At 37.3% G+C, this 23,767-nt stretch overlaps 1 protein-coding gene across 1 annotated transcript; it reads left to right on the top strand.

The window, feature by feature from the left end:
* Positions 1-4,296: 4,296 nt before the first annotated feature.
* PGRMC2 (progesterone receptor membrane component 2) lies at positions 4,297-23,538 on the top strand. The gene is made up of 3 exons (XM_039325994.1): positions 4,297-4,717; positions 20,610-20,765; positions 21,693-23,538. Exons 1-3 carry the CDS (start codon positions 4,342-4,344, stop codon positions 21,788-21,790), a joined length of 630 nt encoding a protein of 209 aa, XP_039181928.1. The 5' UTR covers positions 4,297-4,341; the 3' UTR covers positions 21,791-23,538.
* Positions 23,539-23,767: the final 229 nt, after the last annotated feature.

The raw sequence follows: 23,767 nt of genomic DNA, 5'->3' as shown, positions 1-23,767 counted from the left end.
TTGAATTTAATAATAAGATGTTTGTCTATGTATTAATATGTTTTGGATATAGTAATTTTGGGAGGAGGTTAAAGAAATTTGATACAGATATTGGGGATTGATTGATAGATTATAAAGTATAATAGAAATGGAAAGGTATTCTTTCTTTTTTCTTTTTTTTGTCTTTGTTTTTTGTTCTTTGTTCTTTTGTTCTTTTCCAATTTGAACTAATATTTTTTTAATTAGAAATGATAGTCACTTTGTAATGAAAGAAGAATAAGAAAAAAGAAGAAATGATATTAATAAATGTTTATTGAATATGTTAAGGAAAAAGGTAATAGGGAGACACCCGAAGTGTTAATTATGTATTTAGATTAGAAATATGAAATATAGCAATTGAAATAGTTAAGCTTAACACAGGATCTGGATTTATGGATTTATTTAGATGAAAGATTATTGAGGATTGTTATGATTGATTTAGTTGTATTGAAATATATTAACTTGAATATAATATGTTACTAGAGGGAAAAGAGAGGGTTTTTTTAATGATTTAATCTGAACTTTATGAGTATGACTTTGTTGTGTGGACAATTGATTGCCCTGCCACCACGTTGATTCTTAAGCACTTGTTTGTAAAATGGAAAAACCAATAAAACTTGTTTTAAAAAAAAGAAATCATGGCTTTTTTTGATTTGCTACATCACTTGATGAAATACTTATGAATACATCTCCTATAGTTTATGCTACATCAGGATTTAATATTTTGTGCACATGCAACCATAGAAGTTTTAAGTTATCAACATTTGCTAACTATGAGAAAAATGCTGTCATAGTCATTTACTAGTCATTTATAGCATCTTCTAAAGCAGGGGTATCAAACTGCCGGCCCACAGGCTAGACGCGTCATGTGGAAGCCGCGCCCACCCCATTGCCGGCAATAGCAAAACCGGCCAATACATTGCACAATGTCACATGCCTGTTCTAAAGTCATCTTAAAAGGTAAAGATTTCCCCTGACTCTAGGGAACAATGCTCACCTCTGTTTCCTAGCTGAGGACGCCAGCATTGCTTGAAGGTGCTTCTAAGGTCATGTGACTGGCATGACTATACGCTGAGATGCACAGAATGCTGTTACCTTCTCATTGGAGTGGTACCTATTTATCTACTTGCATTTGCATGCTTTTGAATTGCTAGGTTGGCAGGAGCTGGGACAGGAACGGGAGCTCCCCCCATCATGCAGTACTTGGGTCTTGAACCGCCAGCCTTCCAGTTGACAAGCCCAGCATCTTAACTGCTAGGCCACTGCACTCCTAGAGTCATCCTATTCTTATGCTAATAAGAGTTATTAATTTTATGGCTTCCTATCTTATGCATAATTACACATAATTATCCAAGGTGGCTCACAACAACAAACAATAAAAACCAAAAACTAATCCACAAAACCCTTATTCAAAAACATAATTATGTTGCACAATGAGGACAAGCTTATATCACCTAATTGATGGCTAAGTTAATCTAGAAAACTCTCATAGTTACCAGTAGAAAAATCAACACAATCCCAATTCAGTTTAGATATTTGTAATGCTGAATCGAACATATATTTTTGTGTATATAGGACTTGCTATTTATCTTCTGGTATTTCAGACTATTGACTAGAAATCAAACTCCTTTTAAATTCGAAAATATCACTGTATTCTTGTTGATTATATATTTAGAGTTTTATGAACATTTTTTGTTGAAACTTGTCCTCAATTCGTGACCATAGTGGAGATTGTCCAACACAATTGAAAACCATGGTAGCTGTTTTGTGAAGCACTATTCATTGGAGGAGCCTCGCCATACCTCTTGGGCCACGCAAGGGGTCCCCAGATGGTGGTGCAGGCTGCCTGGGGGCCTTGGCAGCGGGCAGAGGGGCGCATAGCCTGGCCCTCAAGCTCCCAAGGCACCAGAACTCCACAACCCAGCCTAGCACTGCTTCCCGGGGAGTGCCTGGCTGCGCATAGGCAGCTCCTGGGCTGAGCTTGAATGGAGCAGAGAGGGGAGTCCCAGCTGCCTCTTGGGGACAGGACCAATCCAAGAACCCACTATTTTCTGGATGGCTGCATTGAATTGAGTGCATGCAGAAAATGGCAGCCTTTTCTAAGATCATGCTACATGGCCCTGAAATGTGGTTATCTGTTTTGCTTCCTTAACGTGAATTCCAGACTATTGCAGATCTCTGTGGAGCTTTCTGGAGCTTGTATTAGAGAAGCAGAGCATTGTTCTTTATTCCTGGGCTGCATGACACAATCCTAGAAGCAGCTGCCATTTTCTGGTAGCCACTTCCAAGATCACACCCTATAGCCCAGGAATGGAGCAGCCTGCCCTCCCTTCCCTAATCCAAGTTCCAGAGACCTTTGACAGATGAAGAGGAAAGTGTGGGGGGAGATGGTGGAGTGGGACATAGGCCCAAACCCTATGGAGACCCATATGGGGGAATGGGGGAGATAGGCAGACAGGCACTGCAGCAATCTGTCATAAAGGTGAACGACCACAGAGGTGTTTAGCAGCTATAAATTGTTATAGTTTTGGGGGAGTCCGTCATAACTTCCAGCGGTCACTGGTCTTAGGTCAAAGATCTGTTAAACAATTACAATAATAAACAATATATGATAATAACTATTCTATTGCTATTCATTTATTTAAGAAAAGAATTTACCTGCCACCTGAACTTGAAATGTCTGAAGCCAAGCTGCGTAAACTAACCCGTCCAAAAAAATGTGAAACCAGTTCAAATTGCCAGATCAGCAGATAACATGTTTGCTAATTCCACATTATATCTTCTAAAAACCAGGCAGCACATAAGATGCTATTGATTTGTAGAATCTGGTCTCATCTTCAGTATCTATACATACAGTGTATGTCAGAGGTCCCCAACTTTTCAGGTTGGCAGCCCGGAGAGAAAGGGAGAGGGCAAATTTGGTGCACACATCCATACATGCGCAAACAGGCTGCACACAGCGCAGCAATGCTAGCAACCATGTATATACGCAAACGGAGCATGTGCAGCTACAGTGACGCTGGCAGCAGCACTAGTGTCTGTGTGCATGCACAAACGGGTTGTTAGGGCCCGCATGATGCCGGTGGCAGTAGTAACCATGTGCATGCGAAACAGGGCCGCTAGCTCCCATGCACATGGATAAATGGGGCCATTAGTGCCCGTGTGGCAGCTAGCCTCCTTGCGGCAGTCTTAGCGCAAGTGGGAGGAGTGCGCGCGCACACACACACACACCAACCATTCCAGCTACAACTTTTTTTCTGTAAATTAATCACTAAATTTTTAAATATAGCTTTGTTTTAAAGCAATTTTAAAATACTTTGATATAAAAGATGCTTTCATTAAAAAAAGCACTATAACATTTTTAATCAAATTAATTTGTTTTACATAAAAGCATACAGAGCTTTTATGTACAGTGTGAAGTAATCCTCTATTACTGGGAAAAATCTTTGAATTCTCTCAGTTGCTTTTATGCAGCAACAGATAGATCTTTTAGCAAATGTTATGAAAAGTCTCTGGAAATTATGACTGAGAGTAAATTTGGGATATTAAGCAATATTAGTGCTTTGCGGGTTATGTGGCTGATGCAGACAAGAGCTGCTAATCATTATTTATGTCCTCATACAGCAATTGTAGCTCATTTATTAATGAGATCACCAGTCACAACCCCTAGCCAATTCCACCGAAGATTATAGGTGTTGAGGGTCCAAAACAACCGGAAGGCACCTGGTTGGATAAGGCTGAGACTTACGAAGGAAATTATACATCTTCTCCATTGGAGAAAGGACACTGATACTCTGCCCCGCAAATCCTTCTCCAACTAAGCAACTATGTGCTGTCTGGTTTATGCTGCAGGGCGGGACTCTGAAGCGTATTTATAGTAATGAAGATAAACTAAAAGCATTCGAGGTATACGAGCTCAGCCCGCAGCAACGTCAGAGCCCATCAAGCACGTCTACATTTCAACAGCTACAATCACCCACCAAACCCCAGACCGACAGCAACTGAAGAGCAAAGGTTTTGTGACTATAAGGCAGGGGGCGGGGATGGGGAGGACAGACGCAGGCGCGTTTTTCTATTTCGTGTTTTCTCCCGCCCTCTCCGACGAAGCCTGTCATAAGGTGGAATTCAACCGTTGGGTAGCCGCGTGCACCTGTTTTTTATTCGTTTTTGCTGGGCGCGAGCTAGTATGGGTGACGTGTCCTTAATCGCAACCAATCGGAGCAAGAAATAAAAAAACATAGAGGGTGCCCCGCCTCTGCCTTTCCCCCTCCTCCCCGACGGGGGCGGAGCGGTTCCTTTCAGGCAGGCGCTGGCTGGGCAGTGATGGCGGACGATGGGATTGGAAAGCTAAGGACGGAGCAAGGCGACGGCGGCAGCAGCGGCGGCGACGCTCCGCCGGAGACGGCGAGTGCCTCGTCCGGAAGCTGGCTCTGGGGAAGCTGGTTCGACATGCTATTTATCTTGACGCTGGTGATCGTGACGCTTTTGGCCTATCAGGTCTACAAGCGCTGGGGCAAAAGGATCGGAGCTGGGGGCGCGGCGCAACAAAGTCAGGCCCACTCCTTGCCCCGCATGAAGCGGCGGGACTTCACTCTGGAGCAGCTGCGCGAGTACGACGGCGCGCGGTTGCCGCGCATCCTTCTGGCCGTCAACGGCAAAGTCTTCGATGTAACCAAAGGCAGCAAGTTCTACGGGCCCGGTGAGGGGAGAACAGAGGGTTGCCGCTTTTCTTACCGACTCAACGCAGTTGGGGTCATAATGTGTCTTCCTATTGCTGTGGTTAGAAAGGCCTTTGGGAGAAGGGAGGACGATCTTTTCAAGTAATTCATATATTAAGCCAATCTGTGGTTAACCGAACCAGGATTTACTACATTGTTTGGGTTCACTTAATTCATTACTAATTTCAGGCTAACATCTTGGGTGAGCCCACTAATAGCAGATAACATTAGATAAAAGAAGCGTCTTTATTTTATTGGATAAAAGAGGTATAGACATTCTTCTATTCTTCTGTGTGAGTTGATGGAAACATATGTTCTTTCAGAAAGAAGTCGAAATCTGGTCAAAGTTCTTGGTAGAGTTGTCATTTCTTTAAGACTGCCTTGTCATCTTAATTGAAGATATTTCAACAGTTGGAATTATATAAGGGCCATAATCCAGCCTATTACATTGTGTTGAATATGAGTAGGCAGTTTTGATCTTACAGTTTTTTAGTAATAGCTACTCATAGTTACCTTGGAAAAATCCCTAGCTTTCAATTAAAATGAACTGAATGTATTTTTAAGATAGCGTAGAATTGCACTATTGATATTTTGCATTACAATTCGTAACAACTAAGAAAATTAGTCTTATTTAGATTTCAATGAACTTGATAGTTGAAATTTATTGTGAATGAATTAGTACAGAATTGTAATAACAGTCACAGACATCTGTAAAGAAACATGCAGTGTGTAGTAAAAGAAAACATGGAGTACATCAGACCATTTCTAATTTAGGCAAGCATTTTAGTAGGTAAAATAGGTATATCAACTAATTTTACTGCTACTTTTAAATACTTAGGATTATAAAGAACTTACATTATTTTAAAAACTACCATATTTTATATAGCACGCATGGGGCACCATTGAAATTCCTATATTGTTAAATGATACAAAGTTATAGTGGCTGCTATATTAAAAAAAATCTTTGTGAAAAAAAATTGTGAATGCTATTTAAAAATTAGTGGCCTCTCGTAGCTATTTATTTATATTGTAAATAAAGTTTGAAAGCCAGCAAGGTAGTTGAGACACCAGTTTAACCTATCAGAATTCTTTTCACATATATTTCATGTAGCTTATGTGTAATTTGTACTTGGGCCATTAGATCTTGCTAATCTAGATATTGGTTAATTCTGGAGAGCATAATAGTAGTTTGCAGCAAATTAATGTATCAGGATGAATGTTTACCATAGTACAAACTACACTGTAGAGATTGGTTTATCAGTATTGTAAATATTGAGTATATAACAGTAGTTTTACAACTGTTTATAAAATCTAAATACATCAATTATAACATTTCTATACCAATCCTTATACTTAAGACAGTTTACTCAAAAGTATAAATATTATATTTTTATTAGTATTAGATACTCCCATGCTGTGTAGCATATCAAGCAGCAACGGATCTCCAGCATTTTTGGGAGTACTTCAGCGTCTTCCCATGTGATGTTTAGAGTTTTTTAAGTTTTTCTTGAACATTCTTTACCATGTATTTCAAGAGAATTCAAAATAATGTGCCCCAAACATATTGTCTCTCTTAAAAGCCCTTTTGAAATAAAATGATTTCTAATCCTTTGGGAATATAAACAGAGTGATAAAGACTCTGGCTGGGAGAGATGCTCCTGCAAATACATAGGTGACAAGCTATATAAGGTTAAAATCAGCACTTTGAATTAGAATTGAAAGCCTGCTAGCAATCAGTGTAGTGATCTCAGTATAGCTGTCATACTACTAAATGTTATGTTCTGAATTAATTGCTGCTAGTGAATCATCTTCAAGAGCAGTGCCATGAAAAAGGCAATATATTAGCCTCAAAATGATGAGGATATGAATCACTGTTTTAAGAGATCCCTTCTAGAAAAAGTTCCACACATCTGGCACATCAGCCCAACTGGGAAAAAGCTTTCCTGGCCACAGCTTCCAACTATTGTTTAAGCAGTACCCACAATTCCAGAAGGACTTCCAAGTTGCAGTCCTCTTTTAGAGGGAATGCAGAAGTTTCTAGAGCCAAAATAGTGATTGAGATCAAAACAGATGGATTATGTAAAGATAATTCTATCCTGCATGAAGGCATCTGATCTTGTTTTGGCCATCTAAATTCTTACAGCTTCCAAACACTGAGTTAGAATTTCTGCAACATATTTGGCTCAGTTTGGGTAGCAATATGTAGTAATCATCAATATATTGATGATATGTCACTCTCCCTGCAGTTTTGTGTAGTTAGTGAAAAGCACGGGAGAGAACGCTCTAACATGTCTCTCAGTGGAAGAGCCAAGGACTTGACACACTCTTCTCCCAGGCATTGAGAATGATCCATTCAGATAAGAGAACCACCACAAATAGTGCCCCTTACTCATTCCTAGTAGAATCTCCAGCTGGATATGGTAGATTATATCAACGTTGCTGAGGGGTCCAATAAGTTCAGGAGAGCACTCATGTCCTAGTAGAGCAGTAGTTCTCAACCTGTGGGTTGGGACCCCATTTGGGGTCGAACGACCATTTCACGGGTCGCCAAACAACGCAATCCGCCATTTTTTCCCTTTTCCTTAGCTGTGCTACTCCCTTTTATTCTATTGGATTTTGAAAGCCAATAGAATAGACTCTCTTGAATAGAGTCTAATTCTATTGGCTTTCAAAAGCCAATAGTAATTGTCCAGGCTGTCTCTGCCCTGCTGAGTCCGCCAAAAGTCCCATTCTGCAAACGGTGCTGCACCAGTTGAGTAGTCCTCGACTTACGACTGGTTGAGTAGTCCTCGATTTACGACCGGTTGGGGGTCACAGCATTAAAAAGGTTGAGAACCACTGTAGTAGAGGTTATCAACCAGGATAGCCAATGTTGTTCCTGCCTCATCTAGGATTGAACTTTGAATAGAAAGGGTCTACATAATATATTTTCCTGTAGGATTCTCTGAAGCTAAATCCTCACCATCAACTTTAAAATATTCTTCCGAAAGAGGAAATTGCATAAAGTTGTCCAGTGTGATTTATTAAATTTATATGTTAACTTGTTAAGCAACTGTAGATCGTTACAGGATTGAAAACTTCAGTGCAGGAAAATAATAAAGGTAAAACAAAATATAAAATATATCGTGTTGGGAGCCAAATACCTCATATAATTCCAGCAAAGTTATAGAAGTCCCTGGCCTAGTACCTGAGGGAACCAGGACTTAGGACTTTTCTTAAAGCCTGCCAAATTTGGGGATGGGTGCTGCAAAATAGAAGACACATCTGGGGCCCATTAGGTGCCAGTATTTAGTAGATGGATTAAGTTAAAAAAGTCCCTTCAAGAGGGAATACATTACTGCCCCTTTCAGGATTGGCTGCCCCTTTCTTGATTCAAAGAGTTATTTATCTCCCAAATCCAACTGCACTTTTCCAGCCACCTGAAAGGCATGGATTTAGTGAACAATTGAATAGCTGCAGAAATCAGATTTGGCCAGAAACTATATATGGTTCTGCCTTCCTCAAGAGTAACATTTCTGCTGTGCTTCAGAATGTACAATAGAAGGCACTGTAGAATGTACCATAAACAAAAAATATATTTAGTGACTGCCTCGGACAATAACTGTTTGCAATTGTGACGTTGATGAACAAGTAACGTTGCAATAAATGCCTGCATGTATGATATTTGCAGCGTCCATCTCTGTAACATATTCACTATTACCGTCAGGTAGTATGCGTTGTCTTGGGGTTTTTTTCTCCCCCTCACAGAGCAGATTGCTTAAAGAAGGTATCTCTCCTTCAGCTACTTTTCTGGGTAGAGTATTGTATCCCTAAAAAATTCCAACACAAGTTAATAAATTCAGCTCTATAATCTTAATTACTAAATTAGAACCCTAGACTGACAGTTGCTGCATGTAACTGATTAGACCATAATCAGTTTCAGATTGAAAGCTTCCTTTTGCCTCCTAAGTTACTTGCTAGGCAAACTACTGGTGTTAGTGCTTTTGTTTCAATGTCTCTTCCCATTGTGTGTCTGCTTACTCTTTTGCAATTCCTTCCTCTCCAATGAATGTAAATACAAACATTCTCTTGTTAATAATCTCATCATTGGGATAAGCATTTTAAAGGGCCAGGGAGTGGAGAAAAGTGCTATACAATTTGCCCTTTTACCTGGCTTCCTTGTGACAAAGTTCCACAAGCCTTCCCTGCTGCTTGGACTAACCTGGCTGTTTGGGATTATGTCTTTCTGACACTGTAAAGCAAAGGAAATAAAAACCTAAGCACCGTTCATTTAATGACTACATTACTTGTCCCAATTTTGGTTGTTAAATGATGATTGCCTATACCGACTCAAGATTATCATCTATCATTGATGGGAAACTACATGTATCTGTAGTGTATTCTGTGGGCTTCATACAAAATTGTAACATCTCAAAATATAATTATGGGCACATCTGTGATCCTTCTTTGGACATGGCATGCATTTAATAATATGCTTTTTGATCTGAGATTGAAATAAATGCTAGAAAGGTAAATTCTAAACTATTAAATCCAAGAGCAAAATAACATTGGGTAAGCAAGATGTCATTCATCCCATATTGGATATGTAATGTTTAAATGGGTACATTTCCTAGTTCTGTTGATTTCAGCTATATAGTGATACCTCAGTACTTGACTGCTTGACTTGTTGAATTTGGTACACAACACATTTTGACACAAAAATGTTGTCACAGTACTTGTTTGTCTGGTACTCAACGTGCTTTGAAAAGAAAATGGAGATGGCCACAGAGGGCAGACAAGAAATCGGCTATGCTGGGAAGATTGCTGACATAGGAAAAGGAGCAGACAGGAAGTCCTTCCCAGTGAAACAAAGGGTCATGTGATAAGTCATGTGGTTTGTTTGGTACTTGTCTAACCTCCCAGAACAATTAACAAGTACTGATGTACCATTGTATTCACATTCATACCTTGGGCTCCTACTGAATTCCTAGGGACTGAAAAATGCTTAGGTGTGGCTGGATTGGAACTCTTCCTGATCTAGCAAAACTTTCTGAGATATTTCCTAAACAGAGAAGCCAAATTATTTAACAGCTAGCAAAAAAGCAATGAGAACAGGAGTGACTTCTGATTTCCCTCTGCCTTCCCCATTGATTTTGCTTGTGGGAAGTTGACAGGATGCATCAGAAATCACAGTTGTGACCACGGCTGACCATAGTGACCACACTTTATGAATGCAACTGATAATATAGATCCTTGAAATATCAGTTACATGGTGTAATGGGTCTTGGATTTTATACACATTCTTTATAAGTTAGTGGATTTGAGGTACCTTGATTCAAAAAATGTTTTGCTATAAATGCACTGTTTGGGCTAATTGAAGGAGCCAAATGGGAGAAATGTAATAGTATGTAGATAGGACAAGAAAAGTTATTAAATGGAAAAAAATAAAATTTATGAGTAGGTATCGGGTTGCCTAGATAGGTTTCTTAAATAATTCTTTTGGTATATCAGAATTTGCTTTTGAAGTGGAATTGGCTTGTAAACAATCTGCTGTGATATAAATATAGGTGAATGAAAAGGAGGACTAGTTTGGTGCATAACATTTCATATTAGTTTTATTCATATATTTTCTTCAGTAATAGAAATTACTGTATAATGGAGTAATTAGATATATGATTAGAAGAAAAATAAAGACCTGACTGAGAAATATATTCAAAAAAATGGAATTAAGCATACCTATTGTGATATTTGTAAACTCTACAAGAGATTCATCAAGAGAGCGTTTCCTGTTCACCTATCAGGTATTTCTGTAGATTTGTTCACTTTTTAGCTGAATTATTTCTTACATATGTCAATCAACAAATGTTTTGATGAACCACTGGAAATATCCCACCCCAATCTAGTATAGTGTAAACCAGACATGTCAAACTCGAGATGTCACATGACATCGCACAATGTATCGAGCTGGTTTTGCCATTGCCGGCAACGGGGTGGGCGCAGCTTACATGTGGTGCGTCTGGCAGCTTGACACCTCTGGTGTAGACTGTAGAGCATACAACACTGGGATAAATAGGCACATTTGTCATTTTGAGAGTACATGCCATGGATTTAGTTAACAATCACAAAATCTCTTTCCCTGAAGGCATGTTGGTAAACAACTGCTTTTACTTTTCAGGATTTCAGTATTTTGCTTCTTTCAGTTTTGTCTTTTTCTCTGAGGAGGTGTCTCCCCTAACCCCCAAAGCACCAGATAGCAACAACTATTTTTTTGTTTTTTAATTTAAAAAGAATGCCTATTAACAGAGAGATTTTACAGCATATCAGATTCCATTTAATTTTGTTAAATTAAAATTTCAAAAATGTAATACAGGGAGTCTAGCAGATATGATAAAGCTTTTTGTGGTAGTAGTATACATTAGCTTAATATTTGTCTTTTAAGTACTGGTGTGGCCATATAAAAAACTACTGTATTTTCAGGAAGTGCTTAATGCCAGAGAATGTGATAATTAACAATCTTCCCTTTAGCATGTTAATTTGTTTTAATGATTACCTTAATATATTGCAATACATTATTGTAAGAATGTTTGAAACTGCAGTTTGGTTTTGATACCTTCAAGTTATTTATAGCAGGGTGGATAACAACCAATGATTTTTTAAATAATAATAATAATAAATGGATTTTTTAAAATTTAAATCAGATTTTTTTTTATTTTTATCAAATTTATTTTAATAAAATGCTTTTGGAGTAAAAATCTATCTAAAGATAGTTTTCTATTTAAGATACATTAATAATTTAGTTTATTCAGCATGAAATAGGGATTAGTTATGTAGCATGAGGCTGTATATTCTGCAATATTTACATTTTTGGTAAATTCATTCAATGAATCCAAGCTCTGCAAGCTGTAACATGTACTGCATTGATGCAGTCAAACAATTTCACAGTAACTGTGAAATAAACCATAAAACAAAGTTCAGGACTATTCCTTTATCCCATTGTTTTGCAACTCTGTGTACACTACCAACTGTATGATTGTTTGAAGAGAAATGCATCTGTACTAGGCTCTAAGTGTTTTAATTTAAAAGAATTTGAGTAGTTCTCCAACTATGTATGATTAACCTATTAACCTAAAATCAGTTCTGATATCGCTGTTTTACTAACCTGACAGCTTATTATTCTAAATTAGGAAACCTTCATTTTGTTTGCAAATAATAAAGATTCTAACTACCAGCAAGAATGAGTCCTTACATTTAAAGAGCACCTGTCATTTCAGATCTATCGTGGTAGTGCCTGTTAGCAGGCATCCACTCACCTGCTGCTAGCCACATCCCTCACCTTGTTGTGTCACTGCAGCATTACCAGCCATTCCATTAAAATGAATGGGACTGTCGATGAGTCAACAGCGGGTCAGAGGAGGAGCCGCTGCAGGACAGAGATGACAGTTGCTCTTTAAAAATTCTTATTTAAATCGATTTGATTTAAATCAAGCCTTTTTACTCCTGATTTAAATCAAATCCTTCCTGATAACAATAGTTAGAATTTTTGTATGTTTCTCTTCCTCAGCATTTTAACAGACACATTCTTTTTCCTAAATTTTGTAAAAAGTACAGAAAACTTTTTAAAAAGGAAATTTTTTTTTTCTGGTGTCACATTAGGATTTGCCAAAAACTAATTACATATTAATTTTACCTTTCTTAAGAAGGTTGAAGGTGGGTGGTTGGGTGGGTAATGATAATATAGTCATGGTAAATGCTTGGGCATTTCCCCTATGCTGCGTTCATGTGTGTGAGAGGGATGAGAGGGGAGGAAGGAGCAGGGAGGAAGTAGGAGGGTTAGAGGAGAAGGGGAGGGGAAGAGAGTAGGAGGGGAGGAGAGAAAGAGGAGGGAAGTAGGGAAGGATTAGAGAGGGTGGACTCAGCCTGGGGGGAATGGGCAGGCGGTACCAATGGTTAGGAATTTATTTTAATTGAATTGTATTTTGTATGAATAAATGGAAAATAAAAAACTTTTTATTTAAAAAAAAATCATGTATTAGTGGCATGCATGCATTTCTCCCCCAAATTCTCTGTGAACAGTAGGAAAATTAGGAAGTAGTGATTATGATGTATAATACTAAATAATTAAGGTTCAGTGTGATATATGAAACAGGTATAAAGAATAAAATTTCTGAGAAAAGATTGAAGAAGATACACCTTTAAAATCTCTTTCATGTGTGCCAAAAGAATGAATTAATGGTTTCAAAAGGAGAGGTTATGAAAAAAAGACCACACTTCAGAACAGAAGTGCAAGGCCTATGACTGTGGTGGCGAACATATGGCACGGGTGCCAGAGGCGGCACTCAGAGCCCTGTCTGTGGGCACGCATGCCGTTGCCCCAGTCCTCGGCCTTCAACTGGGTTTTATAAAACCTTTTCGCTTTAAGCCTCCACTGCCATGTGCATTAAAAAAAAAAAAGGTTCAATCAATCAATTTCAACTTCTCGCGGGGAAAAAAGATCTCGCAAAGTTGGAATTGATTGATTGAACTTTTTAGTCCCACCCAGTCTGCCGTTACCACCGCAGCCATGCCCACCCAGTGGGCCACACCCATCCAATGGGCCATGCCCACCCAGTACCTGACAATACATAAGTGGGTTTTGGGTTGTAGTTTGGGCACTCGGTCTCTAAAAGGTTCGCCATTACTGGCCTGTGAGCCACCATTCATGTTATGTTCTTCAGAAAATTTCTAGATTATGTTTATTTTTCATTTTATTGCAACTGCAGTAAGGGTCAGAATAATTATAATCAAGCCTCTTTGAGTGTTAATGCATTGATCCTGTTCCTTGAATTGTCATGAGATAGCAACTCTGAAAATTCTATTATTATATTGGTTTGTTGGCCATACTCTATAAATTCCCTCAGGAGTCAATTTTTTCTAAATGAAAATTCAGAATCTGCTGAAGAAAATTGACTATCTTTGTTGTAGGTTGCCTGTTTCTTTTGTAAGTGGAATTCTAAAGGGAGCGAAATATTCAAAGTTAGTTTTTTGAAGAGTTTGTTATTACTATGGTACCTGTCTTTAATCTAAACTTGTTTTTACTTAATGTTCTAGAATACAACATGGATAGCATTCCCTTCAAAATCTTGTGAGCTTTGCCATGACAATTTCAAGGCCAGGAGTTATGTTTGTTTCTGCAATGATACATACACAGATTTCAATTGAACATACTGAAACCTATGGGATTTTAGCTTTTATCAACAGGCTAAATATATTGGGTCAATATATTCTGATTCTTTTATTGAAAAGTGCTTTATATTCTTACTTTTTGTCAATACGTTCTAAAATTTATTAAACTATAAATTCTTATGCATTATTATAATCAGATTTTTTTTATCTTCTACAGCTTTATTGTATATCAAAATAATAAATCATCTATCACTGAAAATAACATAATTGAGATTGTAAATTCATTGTAAAGAGACATATAGTTCAACCAAAGGTATTTTTTTCTCAGTTCCATTGATAATAATAGGAAAGAGAATCCCTCTAATCAGACTGAGCTGAAAGAGCTATTTTAAGAAATTTATTTATTTTTCTTATTTTTACGATTTAACATTTCTTTAAATTCATTTCCCCCCCCCCCCCAAATAAACAATTCTCTTGGGAAGTTTCTCAAGTTTATTTTTTGAGAGTTCATTTAAGATAAAATCCCAAATGTTGCGGAGAGCACAAAATACAGATTTCATCCTGGGGAAAGATTTATGAATACTGAATTTCTAAAATGTTGTTTTTTTCTAATCTGTGATGCAAACTTTCATTCTAATCTGTGATGCAGCATGTTTCATTCCCTTGAATGTTTTTTTTTTTCAAAAGCAAAGAAAGTATGGATGGTCTGGCAGTTTTGGGAATTTCTTCTTCATCTGCAATTGTTTTTTTTTTAATGAGGAGCTTTTTAGTTATGGGTAGAGGTTCTGCAAGGAAAATGTAGGGAAAAAAAACTTGTATTGAACTAAATTGGGGCAATTTACCTACAATTAAAGAAATAGAGTTTACCTACAATTAAAGAAATAGAGTATTGTTATATTACCTACTCTTTCTACAGTAGTGTAAAATTTTGGGCATTGCATATTTTCTTTTGTGTATTGATGTCTAACCATCCTACTGTGATGTGTTCTATAAGAAACTTGCCCCAAGCCTTGAAAAAATTAGCAGTTTCAGAAAATGGCAGCATGGATAATACCATATTTCTATGACATAAACAATTTGAATAAATGCATTTGCTTTTTTAGATTATAGCAGAGCTTACTAACCGCGCCCACCCCATTGCCGGCAGTGAAAAAAAAGTCATGATATGTCACGTCACGTGACACTGCGAGTTTGACACCCTTGTGCTAGATCATTAGAAAGCTGCTACCAAATATACAGCTGACTTTTACAAAAATGATAATATGTTCATGTGAATGAAGTATGTAAAACTTCAGCTAACATTGCTATGTTGTGTTCTTAAAACATATCACTATAGTACTTAGTCATAATACAAAAAATATGGCAGAGAAGAAATACTCAGTTATACCTCAAGATGTGCATTTCTCTGAAGTCCTAGCATTTTAATATGGGCAAATATTTCAGAGATTCGTTTTTCAAAACTTGGTTATGTGTTGCAAATATATATTTACAGGTTGGATATGGTTCTACTTTCTGTACATGAGTGAATTTATAATTCCCGAAGCAATTGCTCAATAATAAGATTATCTTAATCTTTATGCTTGTGTAAAAATCATTGGGATTGCAAGAAATCTCTTATTTGCCTTACCAGCTGAGAGCATCCATTGAAAAGTTTTATGATCTGTATGTGCAACGTTGAGCATCTTACACCTGGGGTCTGTATCTTAATTTTATATTTGTCCAAAGTTGTTTTTTTTAAGACGAAGAGTTAAATGTTAGCTCCCTTATTGTTACAGAAATGCTAACATTATTTGTTCTATAATTGTTTAGCACATAAATACCATTAAATTTGCAGAAACACCTCTTTACTGTAAAACAAAGTTTGTACAATATTAGAGACAAGTAATTTCAGAAAAGTTATACATTTTTGCATTTCACATTTTAGCACAAATAATTTGTGTGCATCTGTGTATACACACACACCACACAATGACCCAATTTGGATTAATAATTAAGGAACTAGATTAGAAACTGAGACCATGAATTTTAGTCGTGAAGTCAATAGTGTCACCTTGTGCCAGTCACCCTCTATCAGCCTATGAAGAAGGCAATGGCAAACCACTTCCAAAAACATGCCAAGAAAACTGTAGAGACTAGTCCAGGGAATGAACACTGTCTTGAAGCTGCAAATAAATACACAGTTATATATGCATATATTATTTAGTCAGTCTAGTACCCAAGTGCATTCTACTGAAATATTGAAATCCAGTGATACATTAATAACTCTATGTAACCTGTTTAATATAAGCACATAATACAGATAGTCCTCGACTTACAACAATTGAGCCCAAAATTTCCGTTGCAAAACGAGACACTTGTTAAGTGAGTTTTACCCACTTTTACATTCTTTATTGCCACAGTTGGTAAGTGAATCACTGCAGTTAAGTTCGTAAATTTATTAAGTGAATCTGGCTTCTCCATTGACTTTGCTTGTCAGAAGGTTGCAAAAGGTGATTACGTGACCCCACAACTCTACAACTCTCATAAATATGAGCCAGTTGCCAAGTATCCAAATTTTGATCATGTGACCAAGGAGATGCTGGAAAAGTTGAACGTGCGAAAAAGTCATTTACTTTTGTGAGTGCTGTTGTAACTTTGAACGATCACTAAATGAAGGATTGTAAGTTGAAGACTACCTGTAAACAGAGTTTGTTCAATAAAAAAAGGTTGTTTCTAGTATGAAATTCTTTATATTATTTTTATATAAAGGTTATATAAAACCTTCAAATTACAGATAAGCTATTTCCAAAGATTATTTTGATAATTTGATAAATACTGGTTAGAATGCTAAATTTCTTTAGTTTCTTTAAAACAGTGAAACACCCCAATTTTTCAGGGAACATAACGTCTCATTTGAATTTTGTACCTAAATGAAAATGTTCAATGCCTTCATATACTTTTTAACATCTTTTAAGAGTTTTGGTGCAAAATCTGTGTAGGTTATTGCTTTATATAATCAGTGGTAATGACTCTGCTTTGTTTGTATGGATACTCTTATAAGTTTTGTAGAAGAAGGATCATGTTTGTTGGCCATACTATCCCTTAAGTGATATTTTGTTGTTGTTAACTGGAAAGTCGTGTCCGACCCATCGCGACCCCATGGACAACGTTCCTCCAGGTCTTCCTGTCCTCTACCATCTTCTGGAGTCCATTTAAATTCACACCTATTGCTTCAGTGACTCCATCCAGCCATCTCATTCTCTGTCGTCCCCTTCTTCTATTGCCCTCAATCTTTCCCAGCATTAGGCTCTTCTCCAGTGAATCCTTCCTTCTCATTAGGTGGCCAAAGTACTTGAGTTTCAACTTCAGGATCTGGCCTTCTAAAGAGCAGTCGGGGTTGATCTCTTCTAGGACTGACCGGTTTGAACGCCTTGCAGTCCAAGGGACTCGCAGGAGTCTTCTCCAGCACCATAGTTCAAAGGCCTCAATTCTTTGTTGCTCAGCCTTTCTTATGGTCCAACTTTCACAGCCATACATTGCAACTGGGAAAACCATGGCCTGGACTATACGCACTTTTGTTGGCAGGGTGATGTCTCTGCTTTTTAGTATGCTGTCTAGATTTGCCATAGCTTTCCTCCCCAGGAGCAAGCGTCTTTTAATTTCTTGGCTGCAGTCCCCATCTGAGGTGATCTTGGAGCCCAGAAAAATAAAATCTGTCACTACCTCCATTTCTTCCCCATCTATTTGCCAGGAATTGAGAGGGCCGGATGCCATGATTTTGGTTTTCTTAATGTTGAGTTTCAAGCCAACTTTTGCACTCTCCTTCTTCACCCGCATCAAGAGGCTCTTTAGTTCCTCTTCACTTTCTGCCATTAGAGTGGTATCATCTGCATATCTTAGGTTGTTGATATTTCTCCCGGCAATCTTAATTCCAACTTTTGATTCATCTAGCCCTGCCTTTCTCATGATGTGCTCTGCATATAAGTTAAATAGGCAGGGCGACAGTATACAGCCTTGCCGGACTCCTTTTCCAATTTTGAACCAATCAGTGGTTCCGTGTTCGGTTCTCACTGTTGCTTCTTGACCCGCATATAGGTTTCTCAAGAGACAAATGAGATGGTCTGGTACTCCAATCTCTTTAAGAACTTGCCACAATTTGTTGTGATCCACACAATCAAAGGCTTTTGCGTAGTCAATGAAGCAGAAGTAGATGTTTTTCTGGAACTCCCTAGCTTTCTCCATGATCCAGCGTATGTTGGCAATTTGATCTCTAGTTCCTCTGCCTCTTCGAAATCCTGCCTGTACTTCTGGTAGTTCTCGATCCACATACTGCTGGAGTCTAGCTTGTAGGATTTTAAGCATAACTTTACTAGCATGTGAAATGAGTGCAATGGTGCGATAGTTTGAACATTCTTTGGCATTGCCTTTCTTTGGAATTGGAATGTAAACTGACCTTTTCCAATCCTGTGGCCACTGTTGAGTTTTCCAAATTTGCTGGCAAATTGAGTGTAGCACTTTTACTGCATCGTCTTTTAAGATTTTGAATAGCTCAGCTGGAATACTGTCACCTCCACTAGCTTTGTTGTTGCTCAGATTTTCTAAGGCCCATTTCACTTCACATTCTAGGATGTCTGGTTCGAGGTCAGTGACCATCTCATTGTGGTTATCTGGGATGTTAAGCTCATTCTTGTATAGTTCTTCTGTGTAGTTTTGCCATCTCTTCTTAATCTCTTCTGCCTCTGTTAGGTCTCTGCCATTTTGGTCCTTTATCATGCCCATCTTTGCATGAAACGTTCCCTTCATATCTCCAATTTTCTTGAAGAGATCTCTGGTCCTCCCTATTCTGTTGTTTTCTTCTATTTCTTTGCACTGTTCATTTAAGAAGGCATTCTTATCTCTTCTAGCTACTCTCTGGAATTCTGCATTCAATTGGGTGTATCTTTCTCTTTCTCCTTTGCCTTTCGCTTCCCTTCTTTCCTCAGCTATTTGCAAAGCTTCCTCAGACAGCCATTTTGCTTTCTTGCATTTCTTTTTCTTTGGGATGGTTTTAGTTGCTACCTCTTGTACAATGTTGCGAACTTCCATCCATAGTTCTTCAGGCACTCTGTCTATCAGATCCAGTTCCTTAAATCTATTTGTCACCTCTACTGTATATTCATCAGGAATATGATTTAGTTCATACCTGAGTGGCCTAGTGCTTTTCCCTACTTTTTTCAATTTAAGCCTAAATTTTGCAACGAGAAGCTCATGATCTGAGCCACAGTCAGCTCCTGGTCTTGTTTTTACTGACTGTATAGAGCAGTGTTTCCCAAACTTGACAATTTTAAGGCATGTGGACTTCAACTCCCAGAATTCCACTGGCTGTGGAATTCTGGGAGTTGAAGTCCACATGCCTTAAAATTGTCAAGTTTGGAAACACTGGTATAGAGCTTCTCCATCTTTGGCTGCAGAGCACATAGTCAATCTGATTTCTATGTTGACCGTCTGGTGACGTCCACGTGTAGAGCCGTCTCTTGGGTTGTTGGAAAAGAGTGTTTGTTATGACCATCGTATTCTCTTGACAAAATTCTATTAGCCTGTGCCCTGCTTCATTTTGTACTCCAAGGCCAAACTTGCCTGTTATTCCGGTTATCTTTTGGCTTCCTACCTTAGCATTCCAATCCCCCATGATGATAAGGACATCATTTTTTGGTGTTAATTCTATAAGGTACTGTAGGGCTTCATAGAACCGGTCAATTTCATCCTCTTCAGCACCAGTGGTTGGGGCATAGATTTGGACTATTGTGATATTGAATGGTTTGCCTTGGATTCGAATTGAGATCATTCTGTCATTTTGGGGATTGTATCCCAGTATTGCTTTTCCTATTCTTTTATTGACTATGAAGGCTACTCCATTTCTTCTGAGGGATTCTTGCCCACAGTAGTATACCTGATGGTCATCTGAGTTAAATTCACCCATTCCTGTCCATTTTAGTTCGCTGATTCCTAAGATGTCGATGTTCAGTCTTGTCATCTCTTTTTTGACTATGTCTAGCTTGCCTTGATTCATGGATCTTACATTCCAGGTTCCTATGGAGAAAAAATCTTTACAGCATCGGACTTTCCTTTCACCACCAGATATATCCACAGCTGAGCGTCCTTTCGGCTTTGGCCCAGTCGCTTCATTCTTTCTGGCGCTACTAGTACTAGCCCTCTGCTCTTCCCCAGTAGCATATTGGACACCTTCCGACCTGAGGGGCTCATCTTCCAGCGTCATATCTTTTTGCCTTTTAGTACTGTCCATGGGGTTTTCATGGCAAAGATACTGGAGTGGTTTGCCATTTCCTTCTCCAGTGGATCACATTTTGTCAGAACTCTCTGCTATAACCTGTCTGTCTTGGGTGGCCCTGCACGGCATAGCTTATAGCTTCATTGAGTTACGCAAGCCCCTTCGCCACAACAAGGCAGTAATCCATAAAGGGGTTAAGTGATATTAGATCCAGGTAAAATAGAGCAATAGCTGCAGCATTTTACATGATTGCAATAAATGTTGTTTTGTTTAACATTCGTCAATCTTTCTCAAAATATTTTCTGGAATTAAAAGAAAATAGGTAATTGAAAGTATGAGCATTCAAGTATTTTATATTTTAAGATGTAATAGATTGTTCAAGTTTAATTATTTTAAAGAAAGCTTTAGTCATTCTGTATAGACAAGAATGAACAGTATACCATTATATATATTTAGTTTTATAAATGTATTTTTTCTGTTTTCAGAAGGTCCTTATGGAATATTTGCTGGGAGAGATGCCTCAAGGGGACTAGCAACTTTCTGTCTAGATAAAGATGCACTCAGAGATGAATATGATGATTTATCGGACTTAAATGCTGTGCAAATGGAAAGCGTTAGGGAATGGGAAATGCAGTTTAAAGGTAATTATTTTAATTGAAAGATTTCTTTTCATCAAATGGAAAACAAGCCATAGAAATACACTTCAGTGTTTTTAAAATTACTATATACACATATTACTACAAAAGTGGTGACTTCTCTTTTACAGTAGAGTAATTCAAGTATGTGTTTGTGTATGTATGTGTATTTATATATAAAGAAATAATAGGAAGAAAACTTTACTAGATTTCTATTATCAGGTACAAAAAAGCCCAAAACCCACACATCAAGAGATGAAATGGGATATAGAAGAAGTGTTTGATTATATACTGTCTTCATAACTTCTTGTCACAGCTGCAAGTAAGACAGGGATTTTTTTTTTTTTTTTTTTACCAGTAGGAACTTTCCCCATCATTCTCATGACAGAAATTTCTACACTGGGGCGCAAAAGTAATCTTTTGAGAATGATACTAGAGAAGTGGGACATATCCTATATTTCCCATTCCATTCCCTTACATCACAAAGATCTGCTTTTAAAGCTTTTAAAGATAGCAATTTGTTTTTATCCTTATATCTGAGTCAATTAACTCAAGAGGTCTGTGCAATCTCAATTTAGTCCTTAAAGAAAAGCTGGAAGCTTCTGTATCCTCTGTGTTAATACGATCCCGCTAGCTGATCCAGATCCCTGCATTGCTTTCATGTGGAGTTACTAAAGGAGAGCATGTAGTATTTTCTTTACACTGACAAAAACTGTGATGGTCACGTGTCTTTGGAACATAGTGCCTTTTCATTTTAAAAGTGCCTTTTGCAATACAAAAACAGATGCATTACTTCAAGAAAATAGACTGTAACAAGACATCCATGAAATTAATGTATACGTTTATGATGGCTTTGAAACAACAAATGAAATAAATAGTATGATATCCACTGGTTTTTAAAATATGTATTATAATATACTTTGTCTTTTCCAGAAAAATATGACTATGTAGGTAGACTTCTAAAGCCAGGAGAGGAACCATCAGAATATACAGATGAAGAAGATACCAAGGATCACACTAAACAAGATTGAACTTTGTAAATCACCAAAGTTAGGGGCCTTTGGAACTGTAATCTTTTATTCCCCATCAAAGAATGTCCTATACCTTGGATACACTTCATCTACTACAGAAAATGATTTGTTTTATATATGATCCTTTCCTGATGAAGATTTGATTTGATTAGTAGGCATTCTTTGTGCTGCCAAAAATTTATTCTTTCTTTATTCCTTTTTTTTTTTTTTGCAATGTATCTATGTCTGGAAAGGCTTCATTAATGGGGGCCAGGGATTTAAAATGCAAAGAAAGTAATTTCTTGCAGCACGTTGAAGCCTTTGAACAGTTTGTTATTTACAGGCTTATGTGTTTCATGTGTAATTTCTACTCTTTGAGCTCTAAATGGAAAACCTAGTTCTTTTAAGGAATTCATAGTTAACACAGCGGCTGAAACATAAATGGGACTGCTCAGACAGTAAACTACTTCAGAGCTCTGCAGATTACATAGTTTCAAATAAAATTCTCTAAAGGTAGAAGAGAATTTATTTGCAGACATTATCATCTGAAATCTGCATTCTATGCTTGTTTTTTCCCTGAATCAAAATATTTGTGCCTTATTTCACTTAGACTTGAATTGTTTTAGAGGAAAACCCAAAATATGAGTCACTAAAAGCAGCATTGAAGATTGGCTAGAACAGTCAGTTAACTGGAACAATTGATGTCATTTTGTATATAGAATATAAAGAAATACACAGTGTTATATATATAGATATATATATAAATAATGTGTGTGTGTGTGTCTGTATACATACACATGCAAAAACTTTAAAGAGTGTAATGGCCAAATGCATTCTCCCTTTGCTTTTTAAATAAGCTCAATTAGTATTTTTTCCATCCCCAGGGAGCTCCTTAAAGGTGAGGAGCCTAACCTCATATCATTGTGAAATGAGGCTATGCATGGATGTGCGTGCTTGAGTACAAAAAGTGGGAGGATGGTTCCTACAGATACTGTAAATACAAATACAATTTTAATAAAGCATGTAAAATACCAAATGTGCTGTCAGACTTTATGAAGATGCTGAAAAACTAGTATTGGTGGCTAGGACTTTTGTTTCAGAAAAAAAAAAGAAAATGATTTAATATTTTTGCACTGTATTAAATAAACCATTGGCCAAATATTTTTTTAATAATTTCATCATTAATTGTAATACATAAAATATAACAGTTTTGGTGAATAAAAACAGTGGCATATATCTGCATAGAACATATATCTGAAAATGCTTTAGTGAATATGTCATTCTCCTTTCCTAGCCTATTAACTGCATCACTTCTTTTATTTTTTTGATATAGCAAGTACTTTTCTTCCAGGTTTTGCAAGCTAGTCAGAACACTAATCCAGTTGTGGCATCCAGCATTAAAAAGAAAAAGCATGCAATAAAACAGTGAGTCTGGCAAGAGGGAAATGTGATCTTCAGTCCATCTGTTAAGAGTATTTTCCACAAAAACACGTGAAAAGTATCTGGTTCCAAATGACCAAATAGTTCTGGCCTTCAGGTTGGATTGTAAATGGTGATTATTGATAACAGTGTCTATAGAAAAATACTGTTCCTCCCTTTTTTTGATGTGAACCTTTTGTTGCATTTATTTTAATGTCTAAGCCTCCATTGATCAGCCAGTTATAATTCTTCCACTCCAAAATTTTATTCAATTGAAATTATGCGATCTGTTTTGAGAAATGAACAATTTGTGTTCTTTTATAAAAAAAATAAAGTGTTCTGTAGATATATTGTGTGTTGTACTTCTCATTTCCTTATAGGGAAACAGTATCGTAAGGAAATCTTCGGCTCATTTGAGGTAGACAGTGTTTTTTTTCTGTTAATGATTTTTATTTGGGGTTATTTTATAATTGTTCTTCATGCTGTTTTGCCCATTTTAATATGTGCATTTGTGCAGACAATGAATGTTGTGCTTTTAAAATGTATTGACAGTAATTTTGTTAGGCTTCACTTTGCTTG

Source organism: Crotalus tigris, unplaced genomic scaffold (genome assembly GCF_016545835.1).
Source record: "Crotalus tigris isolate CLP2741 ecotype Arizona unplaced genomic scaffold, ASM1654583v1 scf7180000024339.11422700, whole genome shotgun sequence".
Taxonomy (NCBI): domain Eukaryota; kingdom Metazoa; phylum Chordata; class Lepidosauria; order Squamata; family Viperidae; genus Crotalus; species Crotalus tigris.
Note: the sequence above shows the minus strand (reverse complement) of the source record. Positions and strands in the feature narration are given on the sequence as shown.